The 26601-nt window shown below is 39.0% G+C and overlaps 1 protein-coding gene across 7 annotated transcripts in view; it reads left to right on the plus strand.

The window, feature by feature from the left end:
• Nucleotides 1–26601, plus strand: part of LOC122559665 (dedicator of cytokinesis protein 4-like) — a 569310-nt gene that overhangs the window by 295128 nt on the left and 247581 nt on the right. For all 7 annotated transcript variants that reach the window (XM_043709516.2, XM_043709519.2, XM_043709517.2 and 4 more), the window contains exons 22-26: nucleotides 3119–3289; nucleotides 9439–9631; nucleotides 16551–16678; nucleotides 20875–21009; nucleotides 26385–26483. In XM_043709516.2, coding sequence (XP_043565451.2) covers nucleotides 3119–3289; nucleotides 9439–9631; nucleotides 16551–16678; nucleotides 20875–21009; nucleotides 26385–26483 — 726 coding nt within the window. The remainder of the gene's footprint in view (nucleotides 1–3118; nucleotides 3290–9438; nucleotides 9632–16550; nucleotides 16679–20874; nucleotides 21010–26384; nucleotides 26484–26601) is intronic.

Consider the following 26601-nt stretch of genomic DNA (forward strand, 5'->3'; position numbering starts at 1 on the left):
ATTATCAATTACTTAATTTGTCAATGCTATTTTTGTAACATGGGAAGGAAGGCAAGAAATCAGAGTATGTGGTTATCCTTGTTTTACATCGAGGGAGGCTAGTGTTATTACGTTTATTAGTGGTTCAATTTCAATGGAAAGTAATACTTTTTGAGAGGTTCAATAGTGTAGTATCACTGGAGCTTATTTAATAATTTTTAATGGGGCTAATTGCTCAACTTGTTCACGTCTTCCCCTATGATATTCATGTCTATAATTATGGAAAAATATAGAAAATTGGAGTGTAAACAAAGTATTAAATTCAATCTGAAATTCTTTTTCATATTGTAATAAATGCCAGTTTTTTAAGTATTTATATATTGTTATCATGCACATTGCCCATGGAAAGGTATGAGAAAGTTAACTAATTTCGCAATTTGTTGATGAAGCTCTTGAATATGGGGACTTGAAGCTTCTGGAAGATTTGCTAATCGAGTGTAAAGCTGTATCCCTGACTGTGAGATAGGGAGCTTTAGAATGTGGAATACTGTTCAAATATCACTTAGAGAATGCTATCCAAAAAAGAAATATCTGACATCCCAAGCATGTCTAGTGTACTTATTATTGTTACTTTATGTCAAGCTAACAACACTATTTAGTGATTGTAATCACGAGAAAACCAGACTCTTGTTTGCAGTTGTCTTCAGTGATTTTAAATGTTTTGTTAAGTGTGGGAACCATGTTCTTATTTCTGTACTGCATTCCATCTGTGAATGCAGTGGAGTAATTGCATTCCGACACAGGAATACTGCATTCCTTCAGTATTTAAAAATAGGACAGGGAATGTTTTAATGGCAATGTTCACATTAAAATGTGAAAATTTGTGTCCCCTTATAGTGAGTGCATCTGAAAGTTCAAATGTCTTTTTAGTAAAGATATAGACCTATGGAACTGAATTTTATATACTTCTGTCTGACACTTTTTGACAAGGAAGGTGAGTATTAAAAAAAAGTTAAGTGGCTAGCTCATTCCCCTCCTGCCCACCCGCATAAATAAACTAGGCTAGCACGCATTGAAATTGGCAAGTAGCCTTCTCTATTTAAATAAACCATTCACGGACGTTTCGATTTACTAACAGGCACACTAACTGGAATAATATACTGCCCATACCAAAATACACTTCATGTGGTCGGTCAAACAAGAATGGGCAGGCTGATGAAGAGCTTATGCTTGAAACCAATTCTCCTGCTCCTCGGATGCTGCCTGACTGGCTGTGTTTTTCCAGCACCACACTCTGACTGTTTTATTGGCCTGCAGGAGAAAAGGTGGGACACATTTTGCTCTCCACAAGTTGTCCACTTCCTTCTGCATTAACTGCCTGACAGAACCTGTCCACTGCTATTCCACACTCCTCCCTAGGTTCTGGGGTTCCTCCTCATCCTGAAATTCCAGGACTTAGTTTCTTGAAGTGGACATGATCCTGTTTGACCTCCCTCCTGCATTCCTGACAACACTGAATATTGAGCTCTGGCTCTATCAGGAATGATGGAACTGCTGGTCAGTCAGATTGGTTGGCAGCTTCTGAGAGTGGCACTTCCTCCTACTCTCGAATGGAGGTTCTACTCTCCAGCAATTATCCCACCCTCAGCGTGTCCTACCTGTGGGGCAGGCATTCTCAGTAGCAGGTAGCATCTGACTGGCTTTTCCTGCAGGGGAGCGAGCAGTCCTCAACCTCCTGCACAGCCATAAATACAGAAAAGCATAAATGCTGTTTTATTTTGGGTTGGTTATTGCCATGGTCTTACCAGACCAGACCATAGAGATGCTCTCTCAAGAGAGAGAAAGATGAGTGGTAGTGGTTTAAGCTGAGAAATGCTGTGCCACAGGCAAGGGGAGAGGTTGAGAAAGTCCTTTATGGTAACCTCAGCTGGTGTGTAAATTGAACACACACTGAATTGACATTATTGTGATTTACCGTCCAGCCGACTGACCCCCTTGTCATTAAACACCAATATATCAAGTAAGATTTCACACACTTCAATTAAACCTGTAGAAAATTAAGCTTGAACAGATCCACTGCATGATTCCAAGATGCTGAATAAATCCAGGCACCACATTTTCATTTATGAAGATTTTGTACACCTCAACTGACCATCCATCAGTTACTAATTTTTATTAAACAAATATTCAGCAAGTAATTGTTCAGGATATAGACCATCAATAATGACAGTATAATGATAGTTGCCTCAAAAAAAAGGTGTAAGCCACTGGACGTGAAGGCTTCTCCGTAAAGCAGCAAGTTATGACTTTTAGATTTGTACTAAAATGACATGGGCCTGGATATAAGCTGGAAGGTTTGTTGTCAGATGTTTAATCATCAGAGAGCCTCCTGTGAAGTGCTGCTTTAAACTACAGTCTGTTGGATGGTGTTGGTTTCCCATCTTTGGGCCAGTTTTAGCGTATTTTGCCTGTAGATGTTAGCGATTTTTGAAAAGAATTTTTTTCAAAATGAATGTCATTTACAAAATACCTTACAAGGACTGTAATAAGCACTATATCAGACAACTAGGCAGAAAACTAGCCACCAGGATACATGAACATCAACTAGCCACAAAAAGACATGACCCACTCTCACTGGTATTCTTACATACGGACGAAGAAGGACACTACCTTGACTGGGATAACACATCCATCCTCGAACAAGCCGAGCAGAGACACGCATGAGAATTCCTTGAAGCATGACATTCCAACCAGAACACCATCAATAAACACATCGATTTGGACCCTATCTACCATCTGAGAAAAAGAACCAAAAATGACATCACCCACTCAAGGAAACCTAAACACATAAATAGAAAGTGGGACATGCCACCAACACTTCACCGGAGGCTCTCTGATGATGTTCCCTACTGTGGTAACGAAATGACTGACAACGAACCTTCCAGCTCAGCAAGCAAACTTCCATCCAGAACCTCAACCTGAGCTGCAAATCTTTTAAAAATATCGATGACATGGGCCTATTTATTACTGTATTGTGTGAACCTTTTGTTTTCTGTTGTTTCCAGTAATAGTTTTCCAATGCAATATATACAGTAATTTCACAATTGTATAATTAACAGTTGTCTAATTCTATTTCTAGGCACAGGAATATATATTTAAATATATAATTCATTCCCGAAGCCTATACACTCTTGCAACTGGTGGACAGAATGAGGAAGAATTTCGAAGCAGCATTTATGAATTGTTCCAGTCAGTGCGATACTTCCTGTCCATTGAAAGCCAAGGTTCCTCCATTATTACACAGACACAGGTCAGCAAATATAACATCTATAACTTACACTTATATGATGTGGAGGTATTAGTGTTGGACAAAGTCAGAAGTCACTTGACACCAGGTTGTAGTCCAACAGGTTTATTTGAAATTGCAAGCTTTTGGAATGCTCCAAGAGCTTGAGATTTCAAATAAACCTGTTGAACTATAACTTAGTATTGTGTGACTTCTGACTTTGTATTTATATCCTGCTTTTCATGTAGTGAAACTTCCCTGGATACTTCATAGAAGTGTTACCCAATAAAATAATCAGCACAAGGTGACCAAACATTTGGTCAAAGACCGATTTTAAGTAGCTTCTTAAATGAGGAAAGGAAGAGGATGTTTTGACAGGGAGAATTCCAGAGTTTTGGACCTGGACAACTGGAAGCATGCCTACCAATGGTGAGTTGATTAAAACCATTAAGCGGACATAATTGGAGAGCACTGATGTCTTAGAGGTATAATGGGGTAAGGGGCATTGCAAATGAGTAAGGATGGAGCTGTAGAGGCATTTTAAGAAGCAAGGATGAAAATTTAAAAAAGCAAGACATTCCTACATCGGCAGTCCATGTGCTCCTTTCAGCACTGTTTTGCTTTAATCTCTTTTTCATTAGGACCAGAAGTTTTATTATGCCTCATGTGATGAGTTTTGACGTTGTTACCTGCAGTACATTGACCTGATGTGTGTCAATTGGGGTGGCTTATCTCTGTACCACATCACTGCCTGATGTCTGTATCTGGGAGCCCTCCCCTCCCTGCCCAGCCCAGATTGGCCACTGGAGCTGCTGCTTGCCACCAGCCATGCTGTGGCCAACACCTAAGAGGAAGTCGTCACTACCAGAAGTTAGAGCCTGTCCAGCTGCCTCTTCCACAGGGTACCAGACGTGACACAGCTGTACGCCCTCATCCACACTCATGAAGTCTGCAGGACAGTGGCTACAACTTAGCTCAGGGACAACCTTCCCAGCACTCTTTGTAGGCAGCAAGTCGCTGGTCACACTGAGATTGGCAGCAGCCTCATCCATCCTGTCCACTGAGGTGCCAGCTGGGAACTATGGGGCTTCTTCAGCATAGAGACAGCAGTATGTCGCAGGGAGCTGCCAACCTCTGAAGCGAACAAGCAATGGCCCCAGCAGGAAGCCTGGAGCCCAATGAGGAAAGGCCCAGCTACCAGCACAGACCCCAAGCATCAAGTACCCTTATGGAGGAATTGGACTACTGTCAATAGAATGTTCCATTTCTTTCTCCTGTTTTTAGATCTTTTCATGTTGACATATTTGCCAGTTTAGGAAAGTAACCCTTGAAAGTGCAGGTGGTACTGTGTTTCAATTTAGAGGGCACAGGCATGATATTTTAAAAATTATTTTTCTGCTGAGGAAGACACTGTGAAACCAGATTCCAGTTTGAACATTGATTCCTATGTGAATCAATGCCACACTTAAAAGTTGTGATTTTCAGGAAAGTCACTCCAACTTTACGCGAGAAAATCCTGTATCAGCTCATGTTTGTCAGCGAGCAGAGAGGTGATGGGTGAATGGTTCACTGCTTTGAGTTTGGACATAGGCAGCACAATTCTGGATGACAGGTTTCCTGAGGGATTTGGCAAGGATTACATTGGCATAGTCAAGATGAGGAGTTACGAAGATATAAAATTTAGGTTTCAGAAACAGGGTCATGGCAGTGATGTCCAGAGATAGGAATATGTGATCTTGGTGATGCACAGGTATGTGGTTGCATGCTTATCTCAAGATCAAATATGATGTGAAGGTTGCAAACTGTCTTGACAGTTGGCCAGGAGCGAAATGAAATTTGTCTTTAGCGAGTAGCATTTATGGTAGCGATTGAAGACTTTAGACTTCGCTTTTTTTATATGGAAGGAATCTTTTGCTCATCCGATATTGATTTTTGGATCAGGACTGTGACAGTGCAGAGACAATGGAAGTTGTAGTCATTGTAACTAGGTAAACCAGGTGGACTTCATAGAATGAGTTGTGGCTGTTAATCTGGTCCAATCAGGGAGTCCTGTCTGACAGATTAAAAACAGGAATGTTTCCTCTGAGAACTGGCTCTGAGGGAGCTGGATCAATGGCAAGGACCTTTCACATGTAAATAATGTGACAGGATACTGGCCTCTGTGGAGTTATTTCAGAGGCATTGAAGGAGTCCAGAGTGAGGTAGAGTTACATATGTCAGCCTATATGTTGAAACAGATGTAGTTTGAAAGGATGTTACCGAAGCGGAAGAATGTACTTGAGAAACAGGTGGGACATAGAGCAGGAACAGGCAGAGAAACTGTTACAGGTGATTCTCTGGTTACAACCAGAGAAGATTAAACCAGGGAAATGCAGCCTCACCCAGGTAAATAGTTTAAGTCAGATGGAGTGTATTCCTGGCATGTAAGTAAATTCAAAATAATTTGTATGCTGTTCCAAACTGGAATTAAGTTAGAAAATATTAAAAGGTTCTTGGATCTTTGCTGGCACAGCTAATGGGATTAGTCTGGGATTAATGGGATTAGTCTGGGATTAATGGCATAGTCTGGGATTAATGGCATAGTCTGGGATTAATAGCATAGTTGGGATTATTGGGATAGTCTGGCATTAATGGAATTAGTCTGGAATTAATGGGATTAGTCTGGGATTAGTACATTTGGTCCAGAATGTGCTAAAAAGCTGGACCAAAATGATGTTTTCAGAGCAGCAGAAAGCTGGCTTTTGTCTCATAGGAAAGTGCTTTCTTATGACTTTTAAAACACTTCTTTTCTCCTCATGGAAATCAATAATGTATTCTTGATATCTTCAAGCACTTTTTAAAATTCCTGTTAAAATCTTCCTCAACTGTTTTTACTGAAACAGACTGCACCAGCATTTAGTTTTGTGCCTGAAAGTACTAAAGTTTGTTAATCAAATTTGTTAAGGTGTGTTCATGTCTTTACTTCAAGAGAAGCAAGCAAAGTTTATGAATTATCTGAGCACAGACACAGGTGTGTGGGATGAGTGGGGTAGGACTGAACAAGTCCATAGACACTCTACAAAATGTACAATGTGTGGGTCTTGGTTTTAATCTCACCAGCTGGCTCAGTTCAGTTAGCAAAAGAGAAACCTAAAGGAGGAGTGTGCTGTGAATTCCACCCTTTCCCTCAGGCCCTGACTGGTAACACTGATTTCCATTTCTTATATTATCATTTTAATGTGCTGACATAGATGAAAGGGATTCCCAGAAAATTTCAGTGTAGCTCACTAGCAAAAATATCTATTGGGAATTTTATGCAAGCTCTTCATCCTTCAAGTTGAGCAAAATGTAAAATTAATGCTCATGAGTCAGTACCTTATTTTATAACCCAAGCAATTTTTTTTGCATTTAAATTGGTGGAAAAGAAAATCAAGCAGAGTGAAAAGAAAAGCTGTCGATTCACCAGCACTTGTTTGTGTTATCATCTTGTACTGTTATTATTGTTTTGTGTTCAGCTTGAATTGGTAAATGGCTAATAACATTGACACATCATAAATGCCAGTCAATAATCATCCCTAATATGAGCCAAGCTAGGCACCACCCCTTGATGCGATGGTATTGCTGTCATTGAATTCCCCCCCAATATCAAAATCCTGGGGATTACTAGGAACTGAACTTGACTGATCATGTAAGTACAGTGGCTACAAAAGCAGGCCAGAGGCTAGGATTCCTGCAGCAAATAATTCCCCTCCTGACTCCCCAAAGCCTGTTTGCTTTCTACAAAGCACAAATCAGGAGTGTGATAGAATACTCCCCACTTTCCTTTGAGTGCAACTCCAAAAACACTCAGGAAGCTTGACACCATCCAGGACAAAGCAGCTGGCTTGATTCGCTCCTTAGACTGCACTTCCCAAACCCACAACCACTTCCACCTCAAAAAACAAGAGCAGCATTTACATAGGAACACTGCCACTTCCAAGTTCCCCTCGAAGCTGCACACACCTTGGCATGAAAATATCCCTTCAGTTCCTTTGGTATCGTTGGGTCAAAAGTCTGAAATTTCCTCTCCAACTGTCTGCCTTCAGCACATGGATTGTTGAAGCAGTTTAAGATGGCCCACTGCCACCTTCTCAAGGATAATTAAGAATGGGCAATAAATTCTGGCCCAGTCAGCAACACCCATATTCCTGAGTGAATTAAAAAAAATTCTCAATGACCTACTTCACTTCCAATACATTATTATATTGTGAAATTCCAGATGGATGTCATTTTATATCAAAAGATATGGTTGCTCTTAATTCTTGAAATGAATAATTGAATCATCTATTGGTAAACTTGTAGGTTTGAATGCTGCCTTTGTTTGTAAGAGCTCATAAGCCAATCACAACAATTGGGCTTTAATTTTATAACTATACAGAAATGTACATTGAATAGTTTGACATAGGGAGAGGTTGAATAGGCTAGGGCTGTTTTCCCTCAAACATCAGAGGCTGAGGGGTGACCTTATAGAGGTTGATAAAATCATGAGGGGCATGAATAGGATAAATAGACAAAGTCTTTTCACTGGGGTCGGGGAGTCCAGAGCTAGAGGCTATAGGTTTAGGGTGAGAGGAAACAGATATAAAAGAGACCTAAGGGGCAATTTTTTTCATGCAGAGGGTAGTATGTGTATGGAATGAGCTGCCAGAGGAAGTGGTGGAGGCTGGTACAATTGCAACATTTAAAAGACATCTGGATGGGTATATGAAGAGGAAGGGTTTAGAGGGATATGGGCCGGGTGCTGGCAGGTGGGACTAGGTTGGGTTGGGATATCTGGTCGCCATGTACGAGTTGGACCGAAGGGTCTGTTTCCGTGCTGTATGACTTGGCTTTTTTTTTGCTTATATTCATCTAGGATTTGAAATGATTCATAAATTTGAAACTCACTTTGCATGAGCTTGAGAAATCCTATAAATATTGGAAATCATTGGGTTGAAATTTCCTGTTGGCTTTGGGAATATAAATAACATCCCATTGCCTGCGTATCTTCGCCTAACTGTGCATGCAATCTTCCTAGAAGCAGCGTCCTTATTTCAGCAGCATGAGAATGTGGGGCAGGCAGTGTCATGCTGTCAGCACAGTGAGTGGGCCAGCAACCCTGCTGATTCCGCAGCCTCCCCAACAAAGCTGTGTGCCTCAACATGGAACATCCCTTGTTCCTCCCTCAAAATGGAGGCTTTTGTTTAAAATTAAAGTTATCAAGGGCGAAACCAGCAGAGAGGAAAAGTCTCCAGGTGCGTGTTTCAGCCACAGGTCTGGTTTTTTTCTATTGACAACCATTCTTTAGAGGAAAGGATCTCTTCCCTTATGGCAGATTCTAGGATGACCTGGTATAATCGCAGAAAAGAGATTGCACAATTAAGACAGAAAGGAGGCATTTCTTCACTGAGGGTAGTGAATCTGTGGAGTTCTGTAGGGTTGTAGAAGGGTCATTAAGTATATTCAAGGCTGAGATTTGGGTTGCCACCCATCGTGACCCATAACCTTAAACCAAAGAAGTTAAACCAGGGTGGGAGCTGGGATAGGAAGAATGGGGCAAAGGAGGGAAACTAAATGCTCAAGTGAAGGCATGTGATATGGTGAAAGGCAGGAGCAATTAAATTATGACAGGAATGATGATACCGGATAAAAGGGGATTGTAACAGGACAAGAAGCAAAAGATGGATTTCGGGGCATTGCAAATGAATCTGGGGTCAGCAATTATGATCTGCAATTGTTAAATTTAAGATAGAGTCTGGAGGATGGAAATAATCCAAATTGAAAATAACGTGCTGTTCTGCAAGCTTATTTCAGTAGGAGGCAGAGGATAGAGCAGCCAGAGTGGGAGTAAGATGAAAAGTCAAAACAGCAAGCACTTGGAAGCTCAGAATCAATCTTGCAGGCTGAACTGAAATATGCAGCAAAGTGAATACCTAATCAATACTTGGTGTCCCCAGCATAGAGGAGGCTACATCATGAGTCATGAATGCAGTATCCTAAACTGAACAGAGAGAAGTTAATTACTGTTTGCTTAGGAGTGCTTAAGGTGCTGGATGCTGGGAGGGAGGAGGTGGTGAGCAGGAAGATGTGAATGTTTCTGAAATTCTAATGGCTCATGTTAAGTTTTAAAATCAACTTTGTTAAATTGGTGACTAGATTTCCTTTGTTTTCACCAGGCTGTGTTCCTGAGCTCTTTTCCAGCTGTATACTCAGAGCTTCTGAAACTGATAGATGTACGGGAAGTGGCAAACCTGGTCAGAGACACCTTGCGCAGCATGCCAGATGTCCTGCACGTGGAATATTCACTGGAAGCTGTCAAACTCCAGTGCATTGCTAAAACAGTGGAGAGCCAACTATTTATCAATCCTGGTAAGAGAAGATGGTTATTAATTGTTTTACTTTATTAATTTATACTTTTCTCAAATATGGAAAAGGAATCAAGAGTCGGCCACTCAGCCCTTTGAGCCTGCTCTGCAATGAATGAGATCACGGATCATCTAATTCTTCAACTCTACTATCCTACATATTTCCAATAATCTTTCATCCCCTTGCTAATCAATCATTTATTTACCTCTGCTGTAAAAATACTTTAAAATTCTGCAGACACTGTGTTTTGATGAAGGAAACTCCAGGGACACTCAACCCTCTGAAAGAAAAAAAATCCTCATCTTTGTTTTAAATGAGCAGCCCTTTATTTTTAAACTACAACCCTAGTTCGAGATTCTCCCAAAAGATGATACACGCTTTCAACGTCCACCTGCTCAAGTCTCTTCAGAATCTTGTATGTTTCAAGTAACCATCCCTGACTCCTCTAAACTCTAGAGGATACAGACCTAGCCTGTCTAGCCCTTCCTCATAAAACAATCCACTTATTCCAAGTCTTAGTTTAGTAAACCTACTTGGAACTGCTTCTAATGCATTAACATCCTTCCATAAGTGTGGTAACCAGTACTATACACTGTATTCCAGATGCAGTCTCACCAATGCCCTGTATAACTGGAGTTTAACCTCTTGACTCTTACATTTGGTTCCTCTCTCAATAAACCGTAACATTCTTTTAGCTTTCTTGAATACTGCTGTAACTGTATACAAACCTTCTGTCATTCATGTACTATGATACCCAGTCTTCTCTGCATCTTTGAGCTTTTCAACCTCTCACTGTTCAGAGAATATGCTTTTTTATACTTCCTGCCAAAATGAATAATTTCACATTTTTCCACATTGTTCTCCATTTGCCAGACCTTTGCAAACTCACATAACCTATCCATGTCCCTTTGCAGGTTCCAAATGTCCTCTTCACAACTCATGTTCCTACCTTCCTTTATGTCATGTTCCTTTCCCTTTGTAGAACAAAAAAAAGATCTGTACAGCACAGGAATAGGCCTTTTGGCCCATCAAGGAGAAAGTGAGGAACTGCAGATGCTGGAGATCAGAGCTGAAAATGTGTTGCTGGAAAAGCGCAGCAGGTCAGGCAGCATCCAAGGAACAGGAGAATCGATGTTTCGGGCCCGAAATGTCGATTCTCCTGCTCCTTGGATGCTGCCTGACCTGCTGCGCTTTTCCAGCATCACATTTTCAGCTTTTGGCCCATCAAGCCTGTGCTGGCACATGATGCCTTTTAAACTGAAAACCTTTTGCCCCACGTGGTCCATATCCCTCTATTTTCTGCATATTCATGTATCTCTCAAGAGGTGTGTTAAATGTTGCTCATATCTGCTTCTACCACCTCCTCTGGCAGCCCATTCTAGACACTTATGACCCTCTGTGTAAAAGTAAAACTTTCCTTTCACATCCCATTTAAACTTACCCCCCTTACCTAACCTAAGTCCCCTAGTAATTGGTATTTCAACTATGCAAAAAAGACTCTGACTATCCATTCTATCCATGTCTCTCAAACGTTTGTAACCTTCTATCAGACCAGTATGAAGTTCACTTTCAAGGTAATTTTTTTCCATTCAGTTTTAGTTCACTTTATTATTTGTAAACGTGAAGTGTTACCCTGTAGCAAATGCCCATTTACCAATTCCAAAACTTTTCAGCTAATGTTATTGTGCAAATGGGAAAATGTTGTGGCTTTCTCTTAGTGTTCAATGCATGTGGTGACCAGTCATAGTTCAGCATCCATATGGCCATATGTCATAATGCATTGTAAGGCAAACAACGTGGGATCATTGTGACACAATGATAGTATCCCTACCTCAGCCAAGATGAGCACATCCAAGTCCCACCTATTTTGAGGTGCATAGTAACTTCTGTGAACGGACTGTTTTGAAAATGTCTACAAAGCAAGCAAAGGGGTTCCTAAGGTGCAGTAATATTGTTTCTAACTCTGAGCCAGGAGGCCGGTTCAGGTCCCACCTGCTCCGGAGTTATGTAATGCTATCTGAACAGGTTGATTAGAAAATATTTACAGGGCAAACAAACATCAAAGAGGCAGCTAAAACTAAAGTACCGAGGAAAATTTAGTTCACACAGTTAGAGAGCGACATTATGTCTCTTTTTTACTTTTTTTATGACACCGTTCATATTTTTGACCTATTGTATGCTTTTGAAGTAGGGTTTGAACTATGTCTGACAATTTAAGGTTGCACCAAACTTTGGATAACAACTTTGACAATGTTCTTTGTATGTTCTGCACGTGAACAGTTGGTTGATTCCTTTGCATTTCTGTCAAGCACTTGGAATGAGTTGAATATGGCCATTTAGTTTTAAACAAAATTTTTAATAGAGGTGGCAATGAACTCTGCTGGTCTCAGAACCAGACGTTGAAATATATTTGTTCACTTTGAAACACTTATGTTAATTGCTCTGTAATTGGCAAAGGCGTTAGCACAGGATAGTGGTCAAATATTCAGTCAGTTAGATTCATTAGATTTCTGAAAACAAATATGGTTTGGAATTTCTTTATCATCCCTCTTTCAGTTGTTACCAGGTGAAGACACTCAATTAAATAGAAGATAACTCTTAAGGATAGTAATAATACCACCTCTATAGGTACTCTGTACTACAGTGTCCAAGCATCAGCTTCCTTTTAATTTAACATTGAAGGCAGTTGAAAGAAGATAAGATCCTGAGGCCCAAAGAGGTGCCTGCAAGAGTACCTCATGGTGAATGCCTAAACGAAACAAGTTTTGGTTTGAACCATTGGAAAATTATTAGAAGCAGGAATTCTATAAAGGGTAGAGTTGCAGACTTTAAGCCATGCACCATCAAAAATCACAAACTAAATTCTGCTGAGCCTAACATCTGCCATGGATGAGATAATAGTGTCAATCCAGGGTGGTGTGATACATCTCAAGAAGTGTGGCAGCTCAGAATGGTTATATGGACTGAAAATCATGCTTGGCAAACTGATTGGAATTCTGCAAGGATACATCCAAGCATACGTGTTAAGAGAATCCATGGATTAATTTTAATTAATTTTAAGGTTTCAGCAAGCTTTTGGATAATATTCATTGAACTATATTGCACAATAATTTCAAATAGTATTCATTGCTCTAAACAGTGAACACTAAGTCTCTGAGAGTCGGATTGGTTAAAAAAGGACTGGAGTAGTGTAAAAGCTTGAGAAACTCTGCTCAAATGAAATGCAAATAGCCATCTGATGAAGCTTAAAAGAAGATAGCTAGATAAAGAAAGAAGAGAATTAATTTGAATAGATCAAAAACAATATTTAGTGGTGACTGCCAGGAGTGTGATAAAAATACTGTTGTTATAAATCTCCATCAGCCAGATATTTAGGAAGGAAATCAATTGATTAAAATCGGTTTTGATGTGAGCACTGTATTCAGTGTTGAACTCTGTGATCAACCAGATAGATTGAAATAATCTTTGGTTATGTTGATTATTGTCAAACTAATGACCACCAATCTATGCTGTGTGGGAGGAAGTGAAGCATTATTTACCAGGATTTCATGATTGCCATAAAAACGACAGACCATGATGTTGCTTTTCACCTGCATCTGTTTTAACTTTCACAGAAAAAAAATGTGAACTGACTAGACACAATATCTCGCAATATGCAGTAAATGAAAGGCCAAACTGTACTCACTGTGCTTCTTGTCAACTTCCACTCCAACCTCACCTCAATTAACACTTTTGCCCATTGCCGCAGAAATGCGACAGGTTTACAATTTCTGTTTTTCAGATTACAGGAGGCTGACAGAATTCTATCCCTTTTGATTTCAAACCATTTAACTACTTCACTAATGGTCTCATGTTACAATACCTGCTTACTATTCCAGACTCATATGAGCAATGTCTACATGTTTACCAGACACACACACACATTTTACTCAGGAGCTGCATGTGACTGGAGATTTTGACATTGTATTGATTTGAATTTATGAATGGGTTAATCTTGAACCCTTCTTGAATATTAATTATTTAGCTATCAGAACATTAACCTAACTCTTCCAAGCTCAGCTGGGTTTTGAATTTAGTTTACCTTAGCGTTTATACAAACTCTAATTTCAGCTGACTAAAATACACAAGGATATGTTCAGCAATTATCACTGCAGCAGTCACTGGGCACTGCACTGGAAAGCAGAACATTTTTCCTTTATATTCTATGCTAATGTCATCTGGTCACCAAGTAAAGCTGATACTTTACCAGCAAAAAGCAAATGTGCTTTAAAAGGTCTTTTAAGGGAAAGTTTACTTATTTTGAACTGATGGAGTGTTTACCACTTGAATGATAATTGTAGCCATTAATGAGTGCAGACAACAGAACAAATCGGTACAAAGATGTGTTAACATAGCATCACCTGAAGTGGTAATGCACAAGCCTATGTCAAACAGCTCTACTGTAGGCATCTACCTGCGCCTTCCTAATATGGGTTTTTCCCATTTTATCTTTTAAAGTACTTCAATTGGGTTTAGCAGCTAGTGGTCTGCAGTGCCAGTTGCTCTTGGGAATGAGCATTCTCTGCATTTAAATGCCATTTGAATAAACTACTCTTCTGTATGACCACCACCACCCACTCCAAAGGTATCAACAATTGTTTAATGACTGTAAAGAAGGTCTGGAAAGATGCATGACAATGTCAGACCTGGGCTTGAAAGTGAGGAATTACAGGAGGAATGCTGGACCTATCCAAACTATCTATATTTTATAATCAACCTGTTCAGATATTATTAAACACATCTGGAGCATGTGGGACTTGAATGCAGGCCCCCCCCCGGCTCAGAAGGACTATTCAACTGCCAAGAATAGCGAAAATGCTTGTCACTTGAATATCATTTAAAACCAGGATAAGGCAACACTCAGAAAGAAAATGAAACATGTTTACTGATTAACCTTTAATAAAGGATTCTTTTAAGATTGAACACATAAGAGTGAGATTAAAAAAATTATCTAGACATGACTGTAAAAAATGAGAGGAATGTTAAATGAACAATTAAGGAATAATATGAAATGATACTGCATTTTGTGAAAGGTGCAAGGACCCTATGCAGAGGGTAATAAACACCTGCATTTGCAAAGTGGAAGGCCTCCAACTAATATATAAAAAAAACTTTTCACTGAAATTTCAGAAGTACTAAAGCCCTTCAAGTAATGCTTCTCAAAAGATATTTTATTCCATTCAGGGCTTTTGGGGTAAAACTTGAAATGTTGATGGATAGTCTATTGTTAGATTTTGTTAAATAGTTTATTCTTAGTTACTCAGTTACTCATGAATAGTTATAAATAGCATCAAACTGGATTTTATTATATTAGATGTTACATCTTATGACAGCTATTGGTGCAACAGTATTCTGATCCACGTGAACTGTTAATTTCTGTCAATAAAATTGTAAAATTAGTAAATCACCTGATTTAAGATTTCAGTTACAACTGAAATGAATCCCAATATTTTGTACGTTTCCTGAAGTGTGGAAGTGTATTTCCTGGAGAGAAAAATCTCAATCCTTAAAATATCTGATGTTTATAGCCTAGCTGTCCTTTAAAATAAAGCAGGTTATATGGAAGAAGTCAACATTCTCAGGCAGCTTCTTATCCAAGGGATGGTTATTTAAATCCTACAAATTCATCGAAATACTTCTGATCTAAGTTAAGTCTAAATGAGAATTGAAAACTCTAAGTCACTTCACTTTGGTCATCCTGATTGCCTGACAACCAATGACATATGTGCAAACTTTAGTCACTGTTGTTAGAAGGATACATGGTAGACAAGCAGGAGACTCGAAGTACACGGCAAGCTAGGCAGCATCAAGAGGGGGAGAAGTCAACATTTCGGGTGTAACCCTTCTTCAGGACTTTGTCCACCTCCTGGTTTGCTGTGTTCCAGCTTCCTGGTTGTCTCCTCTGGATTGAAGCATCTGACGTTTTCTTGTCTCTAACCACATGAGAAGGATAAATGGCAGCCAAACATAAGTGCAGCAACCACCCACATACAACAATAACACAATGGCCAGCTCATCTGTTTTCAGCCATGCTGGTTGAGGGATAAGTATTGATCTGGAAATCTTCCTCAGTCCTCTTCAAAATATTGTCATGGAATCTTTTATACGCACCTTGATGAAGTTGGACCATGGTTTAATTTCTCTTGAAATTCAGTTCCACCAAGAGTGTACCTGTGGTGATTGGGACCAGGTAGATCTCGTTAACTGCGCTTCTTGATTGGGGTCAATCAGGGAAGCCTTGGCTGACCAATATAACCAGGAGGTCAGAATCTCCTCAGTTGAGGACTAACTCTGAACTGGTTGGCCACAGCCAGTGTACAGTGCACTAGTAAATGAAAGGGTGACTTGGTGACAGGACCCAGCCTCTGTGCAGTTATTTCAGTGCCACTCCTGTGCCTGAAATTAAGTTTGAGATTTATCAGACTGTGGTAGCAGTTAGAGGAAAGTAAATTAAATCTTTGGGGGTGCCATGCCAGATGTGCAATAGTTTCCCCCTTGATTTAGTTGGGTGCTGTCTCTCATTAAAGATGTAAATATTAACATTGTGATCTAGACTCTTCAAATTTAGACTCTGGACTGCATTGTATTTATGTATGACTGCATTACAATAAATAGAACAGGTAATTAGGAGAAATTTCACCTTTGCATGTATTCCTTTACATTATGTATTTCTTCAGATAACCTGAGAAGAAATTATACCAATAATGTAAGAAAGAGAAGACAGATTATCTTGACTTTTCAAGAGATAATGCTAAATTTGTTGCCAATACAACAGCAAGTGTTCAGATGAAACATTCAGTGGTAATAGTTGATATATTCAGCTTCAGTAGTATCATGGCCGTCATTGAGACTGATGCATTCTGCATTGACCATCTTATTCCAGATTCTCGCTGCATTCTCCTACCTGTGGTTCTACACCATCTCCACATGCATCTGCAAGACCAGAAGGATCTAATCATGTGTGCACGCATCCTTAGCACAATGTTTTGTCTGATCAAGAAGGACAGCTCTGTAAGTATTTTAGAGAGACAGGATCAGATCAGAGATTTAACTTTTCAAGTAAACAGCTCTCTGACTTTGAAATGGCAATTCTAAGTAATGTTTTCATTTTTAAATTGTGTTTTGTATTGACTAAGCCTTTGGCTAGCTGAGGTCTTTTTTTTCCCCTTCAGGTAGGTCCCGACAGGCTTAGACAGTTGCAATTTCTTCCAGTTAAACATCGGGAAAATGAAATGACAATCACTGGCTGCTACTAAAACTGTATAACTTTATTATCCATCATGACTTTTCCCAGTGGTTAGTGTACAAGGAAGCCATATTGCCCTTCAAATCCATGCCAGTTCTCTTTAGAAAAATGTAGGCAATCCCATTCCCTTGTCTGTCTCTTTATCCCTTAAGTGTCTATCCAGTTTCCTTGAATGATACCTATTTGTTTGATTTTTGCCTGCTGCCACTTTGACCTAGGAATCTCTTGCATGTGTAACTTTGAGAAAATCAGCTCACTTTAAATGAGCATTTTGGCACAGCTCATTCTATATTGACTCTAAGTTGGTTTGGCTCCTGTCATAGAGTCATACAACACAAAAACAGACCCTACAATCCAACTTGTCCATGCCGACTGGATTTCCTAACTAAGCTCGTCCCATTGCCTGTGTTTGGCCCATATCTCTCTAAACCTTTTATATTCATGTGCTAGTCTAAATGTCTTTTAAATGTTGTGAGTATACCCGCTTCTGGCAGTTTATTCCATATACGTACCACCCGCTGTGTGAAAAAGTTGCCCTCAAGTTCCCTTTAAGTCTCCCCCCACCCTCACTGTAAACCAATGCTCTCCAGTTTTGGGCTCCCCTACCCTAGGCTGCTTCTCTCCTCATGACTATCATACTTCAGCACACTTTGGGCGATACACATATGCATATTGATTTGTCATACACACTGCACACGTGAGACTCCCCTAACGCTTTAGCTACTTGGTGGATAATTTATGCCATCCTAGATACTTTTTAAATAATTGAGATAAATGAAAAAATACCCTTGAAGATTCTTTCTAGAAATCTCAACATATTGACTTTTTGAAAGAATTCATTAGTTTATGTCTCAGCTTGGTTCAGTGGACATGGATTAACATGCCTCTGGGACAATTAGCTAAATTGTAATCAATGATTTCTTTATCATCTCACTCTTGATTTAATCACTTAGCAACCAATGAATTTTCACCAAATTCTCTAAGGCAATTAAACTGCAACTGAAATTAGTTAATAAACCAGTCATTCACTTGTCATGTGTTCTTCTGTATTTTCCCCACTTACATTTAGTTTAATTTCAGTTATGATCTTTAACTCACTGCCAAGCCCGAACAACTCCATTGCCTTAAATTATGAATCCCACAATATCTCACACAATGTATGTCAATAATTCATTATTATCTCTAATTAGATTAGGTTCCCTACAGTATGGAAACAGGCCCTTCAGCCCAACAAGTCCACACCGACCCTCTGAAGAGAAACCCACCCAGACCCATTCCTCTACCTGATATTTACCCCTGACTAATGCACCTAACACTATCAGCAATTTAGCATGGCCAATTCACCTGACCTGCACATCTTTGAATTGTGGGAGAAAACCAGGGCACCTGGAGGGAACCCATGCAGACACGGGGAGAATGTGCAAACTCCACACAGAGAGTCGCTCATGGCGGGAATTGAACACTGGTTTGTGGCGCTGTGAGGCAGCCGTGCTAACCACTGAGTCACCGTGCCGCCCCAAATTTGCAGTGAATAGATTCTCTAATTTTCTTCACCTCTACATTGTGCCTGGAACAAATCGACCCATAAAAAGACTTCAGAAATAATTCTGCCCATTGTGACTCTGTTATCATTTATTCCCTTGACACTTGATACAACTTTGTATTGTTCCCTTCATTCATCATCACTGGGAAATCCATTCCCACTGCAACAGCTTCCTTTCATATGTGATTTAACTGCAGACCTACAATCTCTGTCTCCCCACCCTGACAAAGAAACACACAAATGCAATACCCTAAACAATGGTAAATCATTTTTATTAAATTAAGAATAGTGCACTGCAAACTGTTCTGATATCTTATGATTAAAATGACCTTGAAGTTTATTTTGAGCTTGGCCTCAGCTGGTTGCTGTTTTCTCTGTTGCTGAATATTGTGTAATTAAGTATTAATCAGATGACTAATGCAATAAATTTACTATCCTACATAATTACTGAATACAGGTTGTTGATATGAAAAAAATCATCTTTCATGCAAGGTTTTAGGTCAATATAACCGTTGTTAAACTGGGCCTCAAAAATCTATGGCTGCTGTGATGAAAACTGTTAATTATTCAACTAGCCCCAACCTAAGTCCAGACCTTAATGCATCAGGCCATTTGGACAATTTTACAAGATGGCCTTTTAGGAATGGAGCCCACATCCATCCCTTACAAGATTAACTTTGCTCTGGGTTGCAGGGCATTCTGAAACTTCTGAATTTGAGGGGTTTTTCAGGATGCACATAGGGTTGTCATAGATACAACTTGGAATTTCAGACAACCTTCTGAATGAAAATGGTCTGGAATGAACCTGGAATTCCAAGTTGGAGTCAATATTTTGACTTCCGACGGTTTGGCTATAACAGCGACCTACATGTTCACCAAAACCTTTCTTCCCTTTGGCATCCAAGGTAATATGGAGTATTCCAAAAACACTGCCTGATATAGCAAAGGTACAGAAATTGAGAGCTTTACCTAGATCTCACACACTTTGGCAGGTTCAGTGATCAAAAATGAGAACAAAAACAGTTAACAACTGATATTCAGGACACCTGTGTTGCGGATTTTTTTTGGGGTGGCGGGGGGGGAGCTGTAATATTTAAAGAAACGAATTATAATACAATTTTTGTGATGTGATTTCCCAATTAAGATTTGACCAGCTTCATGGACCAGATGGAAATAACAGGAACATTAAAAACTTTTCTTCGAATTGAAAATTCACAATTTTGTTTAGGTTAACCCGTTTCTGCAAATAAGCCAATCATTTAAATCATACCTACTGATACTCTTACGACATGTGGTAAACCTTCCTGCTTAACTTAAACCAGCAACACAGAAAAGATCTATCCAGTGCCATAACCTGTGAAAATTCGAGAGACCAAGAACTATTTTTAAAGTAAAAATTAACCACTTTATTTCTTAAGGTATAACAGAGAATATTTAACTAACAACTATTTACACCTCCTTCCTCTCACTTATCTTTCACCTTCCCTTCTATAATACTAGTCTGATAAACTCCCCTGATTATGATTTACCAAAAATATAGGTGTTCAAAACCAGCCAGCTGTCGAGTCTTCTGTTTAGATCTTCCTGTGTCTTCTTTTCTTAGGGATTATGCTTCACAGATCACAGATCAATAAAGGTACCTTTAAGAGAACTATTTTCCAGGCAGTCTGCAGATGTCGTTGGCTTGACAATTCTTTCTCCAACTGTTCAATTTTCTCTGGTCTTATACCCCAAAAGCATCTCATTGTGTATTTGGCTTTTAAAAATGTCAATATACTAAATTCAAACTTGATTGGAAGTAGGTTTTCTTGGGGTATAATTTGAACTGATTGGCCTAGTATGAATCTGTTTTGTCATTTCCAAACAACTGGCTAACCTAGCATTTGACAAAGTGTTACATTGTTGCTTTATTCTGGACACTTGGTGCTGTGTCAGGTAGTTCCTCTAGCTTTTAACTCTCTTAAAGGTATAGTACACCCACATCTTCATAACAATACTGTTGTTCATTATTTAGCTTAATATATATTTATCGCAGGCAAACAAAAAGTAACTCCTTTAGATTTTGTGTCCATCAAAGTTGAATCTCTTATTGTACAAGTGTCATTTATTAAAAGGAAACATGCTAAGTCAAGTATATCTTACACACAATACTATTCTAAATAATGCTTCAAAACCTGAACAATGCAGTTAGGATTTTACAGTTAGGTCCAGTAAATCTGTTCAACTTTCAAATGTGCAGTTTTATTGATTGTTACAGATGGAAATCAAGCTTGCACTAACCAACTTCTTGAAATGTGGGCTTGTTAAATTAATTATTGCCCAGTCTCGTCCTTTTTAGTCTGAATGGCCTGTTTCTGTGCTGTAAATTGTACGTAAATTTATTTGGCAACTGTTGCAATTGATCTTATTATCGTTCAGGAAATAACTGCTTCAGAGGAGGTGGACATGCTTGTAGACAGCTTGCTAGGTGTGCTGCTGAGAACCATACTAGAAATCAGCAACAGGTCACAACCCTCTGGACCGACAATTCGTCTGCAGTTTCAGGACGTGACTGTAAGTATATAGTATATTGTACCCTGTAAATATACTGTCAGAGGTGCCTCTGCGAGTGCACTTAATTTGAGATTTTTTGGACTCTATTTGTAGGTATTTATTGTACTGCAGATAGCTAAACTCTACATTTATACAATTGTCCAGTTGACATACTTTCCCCAGGGGAAATATTGCACTGACTATAGTTTTGAATGTGGCCTATCTAGTCATATGTTAATAAGGACACACTTGTATTGCTTGCAATGTGATATTAAATTAGAACAGTTTACTGAAAAAAATTCCATTTGGTTAATATTTTAATCAAATCCTTGTACTACCATATACAAGATATGAAATAACAATTTTTAGATTAAATTAAAGTTGCCATTTTTTTAAATCAACTGCAGCACAGTTGTGGGAAAGAAAAGCAGGCTATACTTCGTCTTATATTTAACACTATATTTACTTAGTCCTATAATTAACTTTATATTTACTCACCTTTACTCTATATTTTTTTATGTCACAATCTAACAAAAACTCATCAGTTTTGACTCAAAATCCAGCTTTTTGGCAAAACATGTTGGAGGTTTCCACTGCAGTTTGTGCGAAACATGATTTCTGAGAAGCTTACCTCTATTTGAAGAGGTGCCCCTTTGATCCAAATTGCCCCTCAAGAGTTTATCTGTGGCCAGTATAAATGATTTCTTTGCATCTGCAATATCAAATTCCTAAAACAGCTAAATTCAAGACACAACATTCATCGAAAAGAAAAAAATTAAAAACAGCACAGCAAATACAAGTACCTAATTGTATCTGACTCGTTAGGATATATTTTTAGTGGGAAATGCTTTGGTGTAGGATGTTTTAGCTGACAGTCTTGCTCCAGACACCAGAAGAGTCAGTTGGTGGTGAATGTTTCCCCACTGATCACAGCATCTCCATTGTCATTAGACATGCCAAGGACCATCATCCCAGCAACTGCCCTGATAATGGGCGGGAAGTGACCCATACTTTCGTCAAAGTTATAAAATTACAAACTAGTCTGGAGAAACCAATGAGAAGACCACTCAGGAGATTTTTCAAAGCCCTGACCCTAAAAACCTGCCAGTGGGAGACTACAAAATTCTGTCAGACTTTAGGAGTTGTCACATCGTGATTGAGCCTATATCATCCTATCATCTTGACTTCTCTGTCTGATCTGACCCACACACTATGAAGAAAGCAAGGAGGCAAATCCTGAATTCATCTCAGCCAGAACAGGATTGAACCCAGTGCTGTTGATACCAATCTGATCCACACTGGCTGTCCAGCCAGCTGAGCCAAACAGCTCCCCAAAAGTCTGATTTCCTACGGCAGTGTACGCTTTGACACTCCCTGTAGCCTGGAGAGGGGCTTGAAACTGAAGCTTCTGACTAAGAGACAGTTTGCCAACACTGTGCTACAAGACCTGTCTCATTGAACTGTGAACTAGAACTTCGTGAGATCAAATCTCACTATGACACTTGAGCGGATAATCCAAGCTGAAATGACAGCACACCTAGACCACTGTGAAATAATGTTCTTAGAGCTGCCCATTGAACTAGAGAGATATGAAACACCTACTGTGTTCAGATGTATGTTAGAGTTTACGGTCTCATAATAAATAAAAATTCAGAATACTTGCAATGTTTTGGAAAGCATTTTTACTTCATCAATAAAAGCCGGATGAACATCTTCAAGTTGCTGATTATGGGATTATGATATTGTTCTGCAAATAGCACATTAGATTTGACAAAATAATTAATTTTACATTGGAGATTTCTAACAGGAATTGTTATATATTTTAATTCTGACCACATTGTTTTTACTGGATCGTTTTGAGTCACATGTCCTTCTGTGACCTTTAAGTATCCATTCTATGTATGGGATGGAAAAATGGATGTCCATTTCTCACCTAATATTAGTAATGTGGGAAGAGGAACAGAGCGTTCAGCCCCTCGATCCTGTCCCCCATATTCGTTGATGTCACTAGTACGTAGATGCCTATCAATCTCTGTCTTTAAATACTCAATGATTTAACTTGTATAAGATTTACTACCCTTTTAATATTCCTCCTCTTCTCAGTATTCATTATCAGAAACCTTTTAACATCTACATTTGCCACATCCACTGGTTTTCTCTTATCTAGCTTGACAGTAATATTGTCAAAGTCCAAAAGGCTTGTCAAATCTGATTTCCATTTGATAAAATCACATTGACTTTGTCCAATCGGATGATTTAATTTTTATATTCTGGCATTTTTCTTACAGCTATTGTCAGACTAACTGCTCTGTAATTCTATGCTTTCAGTCCCCCTTCCTTTATTAAACAGTAGACTATACTTGCAATTTTCAAGTCTGCAGGCATCATTCAAGAATCTATAGAAGTTTGAAAGATGACTATCAACTTGGCACTCTCTCTAGAGCCACCTTTGTCAACACTGTAATGTTCATGAGTAGGTCCAGGGGATTATCAATTTTTAGTCCCATTAATTTTTAAAATACTACTGTCTTTTTTTAACTGATACTAATTTCTTTCGCTTCTTCTTCATTCTCACCAGGCTTTTGGATATCTATGATTTCTGATAGTTTTTTTGTCTTGTTGAATAAAGGTAGACACAAAATAACACTCATTTCCTCTGCCATTTCCCTATTTCCAATCATAAATGTTTTTGTGTTTGTCCATAATGGACCTACATTTGTCTCCTAATTTTGTTCTTTTTACATACAATCAATCTGTTTATTGCCAGTTAAAACTCCGGTTTTATTCTCCCTTTCTTGGTCCTCCTTCACAAAACTCCCAATCCTCATGCTTACTGCTTTTTGAATAATCTGTGTAAATCTCCTCCTGGAGATAATACAATCTTTAACTACTTTTGTTAGCTATGGTTGACTTAATTTTCATGTTGACGTTTTTGTACTGAACAGAAATGTGTACTCTACAGTCATACAGCATTGAGACAGACACCACTGCTCTCATCCCATTTGCCAGCACTTGATCCATAGCTTATTGTGCCCTGGCGTTTTAAGTGCTCATCCAAGTGCTTCTTAATTGTTGTCAGAATACCATGTCAACCACCCTCTCAGGCAGCATATTCTGTATTTCTACCACCCTTTAGGTGAAAAAAAATTCTTAGATCTCCTCTAAATCAGTTACTCCACACCTTTAAACTTGTGCTGTCTGATCTCAAATACATCTGCCATGGGGAAAAGATTCTCACCATCCACTCTGTGTCTCTCATAATTTTGTATACTTCAATAGGTTCCCCCCTCACCTGCCTCTGCTCCAAAGAAAACAAACCCAGTCTATCCAGTCTCTCCTCAAAAGTGAGACTTTTGATCCCAGGCAGCATCCTGGGGAATCTCCTCCACACCTTCTTCAGTGCAGTCACACCCTTCTGATAGTGTGGTGACCAGAACTGCACACAATGTTACATCTGTGGCCTATCCAATGTTTTATTTAAAGTTGTATCAAGAATTCCTTGCCCTGATATTCTGTGGCCCAGCTAATGAAGGCAAGCATCCTGGATGTCATCTTCATCATCCAATCTACTTGTGCTGACACCTTCAGGGATCTATTGACTTGTACACCAAGTTCCCTTTGTTCCTCAGAGGAACCTACCATTCATTGTGTATATCTTTCATTTATTAGACTTCCCAAAACGCATCACCTTGCACTTATCAGGATTAAATTCCGTCTGCCATTGCTCTGACGAATTTACCAGCTGATCAATATAAGACTGTAGCCTTAGGCCACCCTCCTCGCTATCAACATCACTACCAGATTCTGTATCATCTGTAAACTTAATAATTATTGTTCACATCCAAATCGTTAATGTACGCAACAAAAACAGTAAGGATCAGTGCATCGATTCCTGTCATGTTGTTGTAAACCATGTATTAATTATTTAAGTTCTAACCATTGCCTGTATACCATCAGACCTTTTAATGTATTTTCCCAGTCCAGACACAGCCGATTTGCACTCATACCTTCATCGTTTTCTTTGTTTAGATTTAAGACTGTAGTTCTAGATTAACTATGTCATGAAACTTACTGTCTAAAATCTGCCATAATTTGGTGATGCATCATAAGCAATGTTTAATATTATTTTCCTTTGTGTAAATTATGAACAGTTTCATTCTTGACCACGGCATTCAAAGCGTTACACAATCATTCAAATGAAATTTCTGTTCTTCCAAGTTTTTGGAAACTTGTCAAAACAGCATCATGCCAAGTTTTGAAACACCTGTTCTGCGAATCAGATTTATTGGATTCCAAAATTATTAAATACCAATACTGCACTCGTAGCTCTCTGATTAAACACTCTGCAGGTCTCACTCATTAGCATTTACAGTGCAGTACATGTCACATCCAGTACATTTGTTATGTAGACATAGGTGAGAGAAGGTTGTGATGGCAATTATAGATAGATCATGTTACTGACATCCTTCATTAGCTCGTGACCTGGAACGAGAGGCCAAAGCCTCAGTCCACGATATCATGAGCCACCGACTTGCTCACTGCATCAATGTGCATCAGTAATCTGCGATCACTCAGCATGGATGCTCACATTCAGATTTTGAGCATAAGCCAGGTACTCAAACTGATCAAAATCGATGTAAAACCACACTGAAGCAAGCATTGTGCTGCTTCAAGATTTGACTGAAAAAAAAAACTGACAGCTTCAAACAAATCCTCTTAAGTTTATCTTGTGCCATTGTAAAGTAAGACTTCTAAAACTTGACATTTATTTCTACTTCAATTAAAAGTATAATTGTAAGTCATTTGTGGAAAAAATATAGAGCACACTGCTCCCTCAAATCATAATCCTGTCATCCTTTTACACTTTGTCAACTTGAATCACACTGTCTGTTCCCAGCTGTACCAGTTCATGCCATGGTTCACAGTCATTTGCAGCCAGCTCCCCGGAACTTTAGTTAATTGGCATTCTCTAGCAGTCAACCTGGACAGCAACAGCAGGTTACTCCTTGAAAAGGAAACGTATGTTGGGCTATGGGGAGAGAGCAGAAGAGTAGAGACAATTGGATAGCTGTTTCAAAGAGGCAACACAGGAATGATGGGCCAAAATGCCACCTATTTTGCTACAAGATAATATTCTTTTGACAGATTATAGTTTCAGGCATTTTAAATGATAGATACACAACTCAAAGGAATCAATTGCTATTTCTGATTTGCTGTAGTCACTCTGTTCAAGATGTCATGCAGCTGACCTCCTTTTGATGAAAATACATTCAAATTTCTTTATTTAAATATTGAAGTTCATAAATTACAGTTTTAAAAATCTTAAACCTGACATTGTCATTTCCTCTGTAAATTCCTGTGAAAATATGACCTTATTTTTAAATGTTTTCTAACAGGGTGAGTTTGTGGCATGTCTGCTTGCTCTGCTAAGGCAAATGACAGATAAACATTATCAACAACTTCTGGAAAGCTTCGCCAGCAAAGATGATCTCCGGGTGAGTCAGTTGCACTTAGGTGTAGCCATACATGGATCTTCTTTACAGACTATAGCAGGCCTGGTGAAGAGACACAGTGAATCTTTTGGACTGAACAAACATCAAGCAAAGGCCATGT

The sequence above is a fragment of the Chiloscyllium plagiosum genome, unplaced genomic scaffold (assembly GCF_037043375.1).
Source record: "Chiloscyllium plagiosum isolate Xiang-an unplaced genomic scaffold, Cpla_swu_hap1 HiC_scaffold_19, whole genome shotgun sequence".
Taxonomy (NCBI): Eukaryota; Metazoa; Chordata; class Chondrichthyes; order Orectolobiformes; family Hemiscylliidae; genus Chiloscyllium; species Chiloscyllium plagiosum.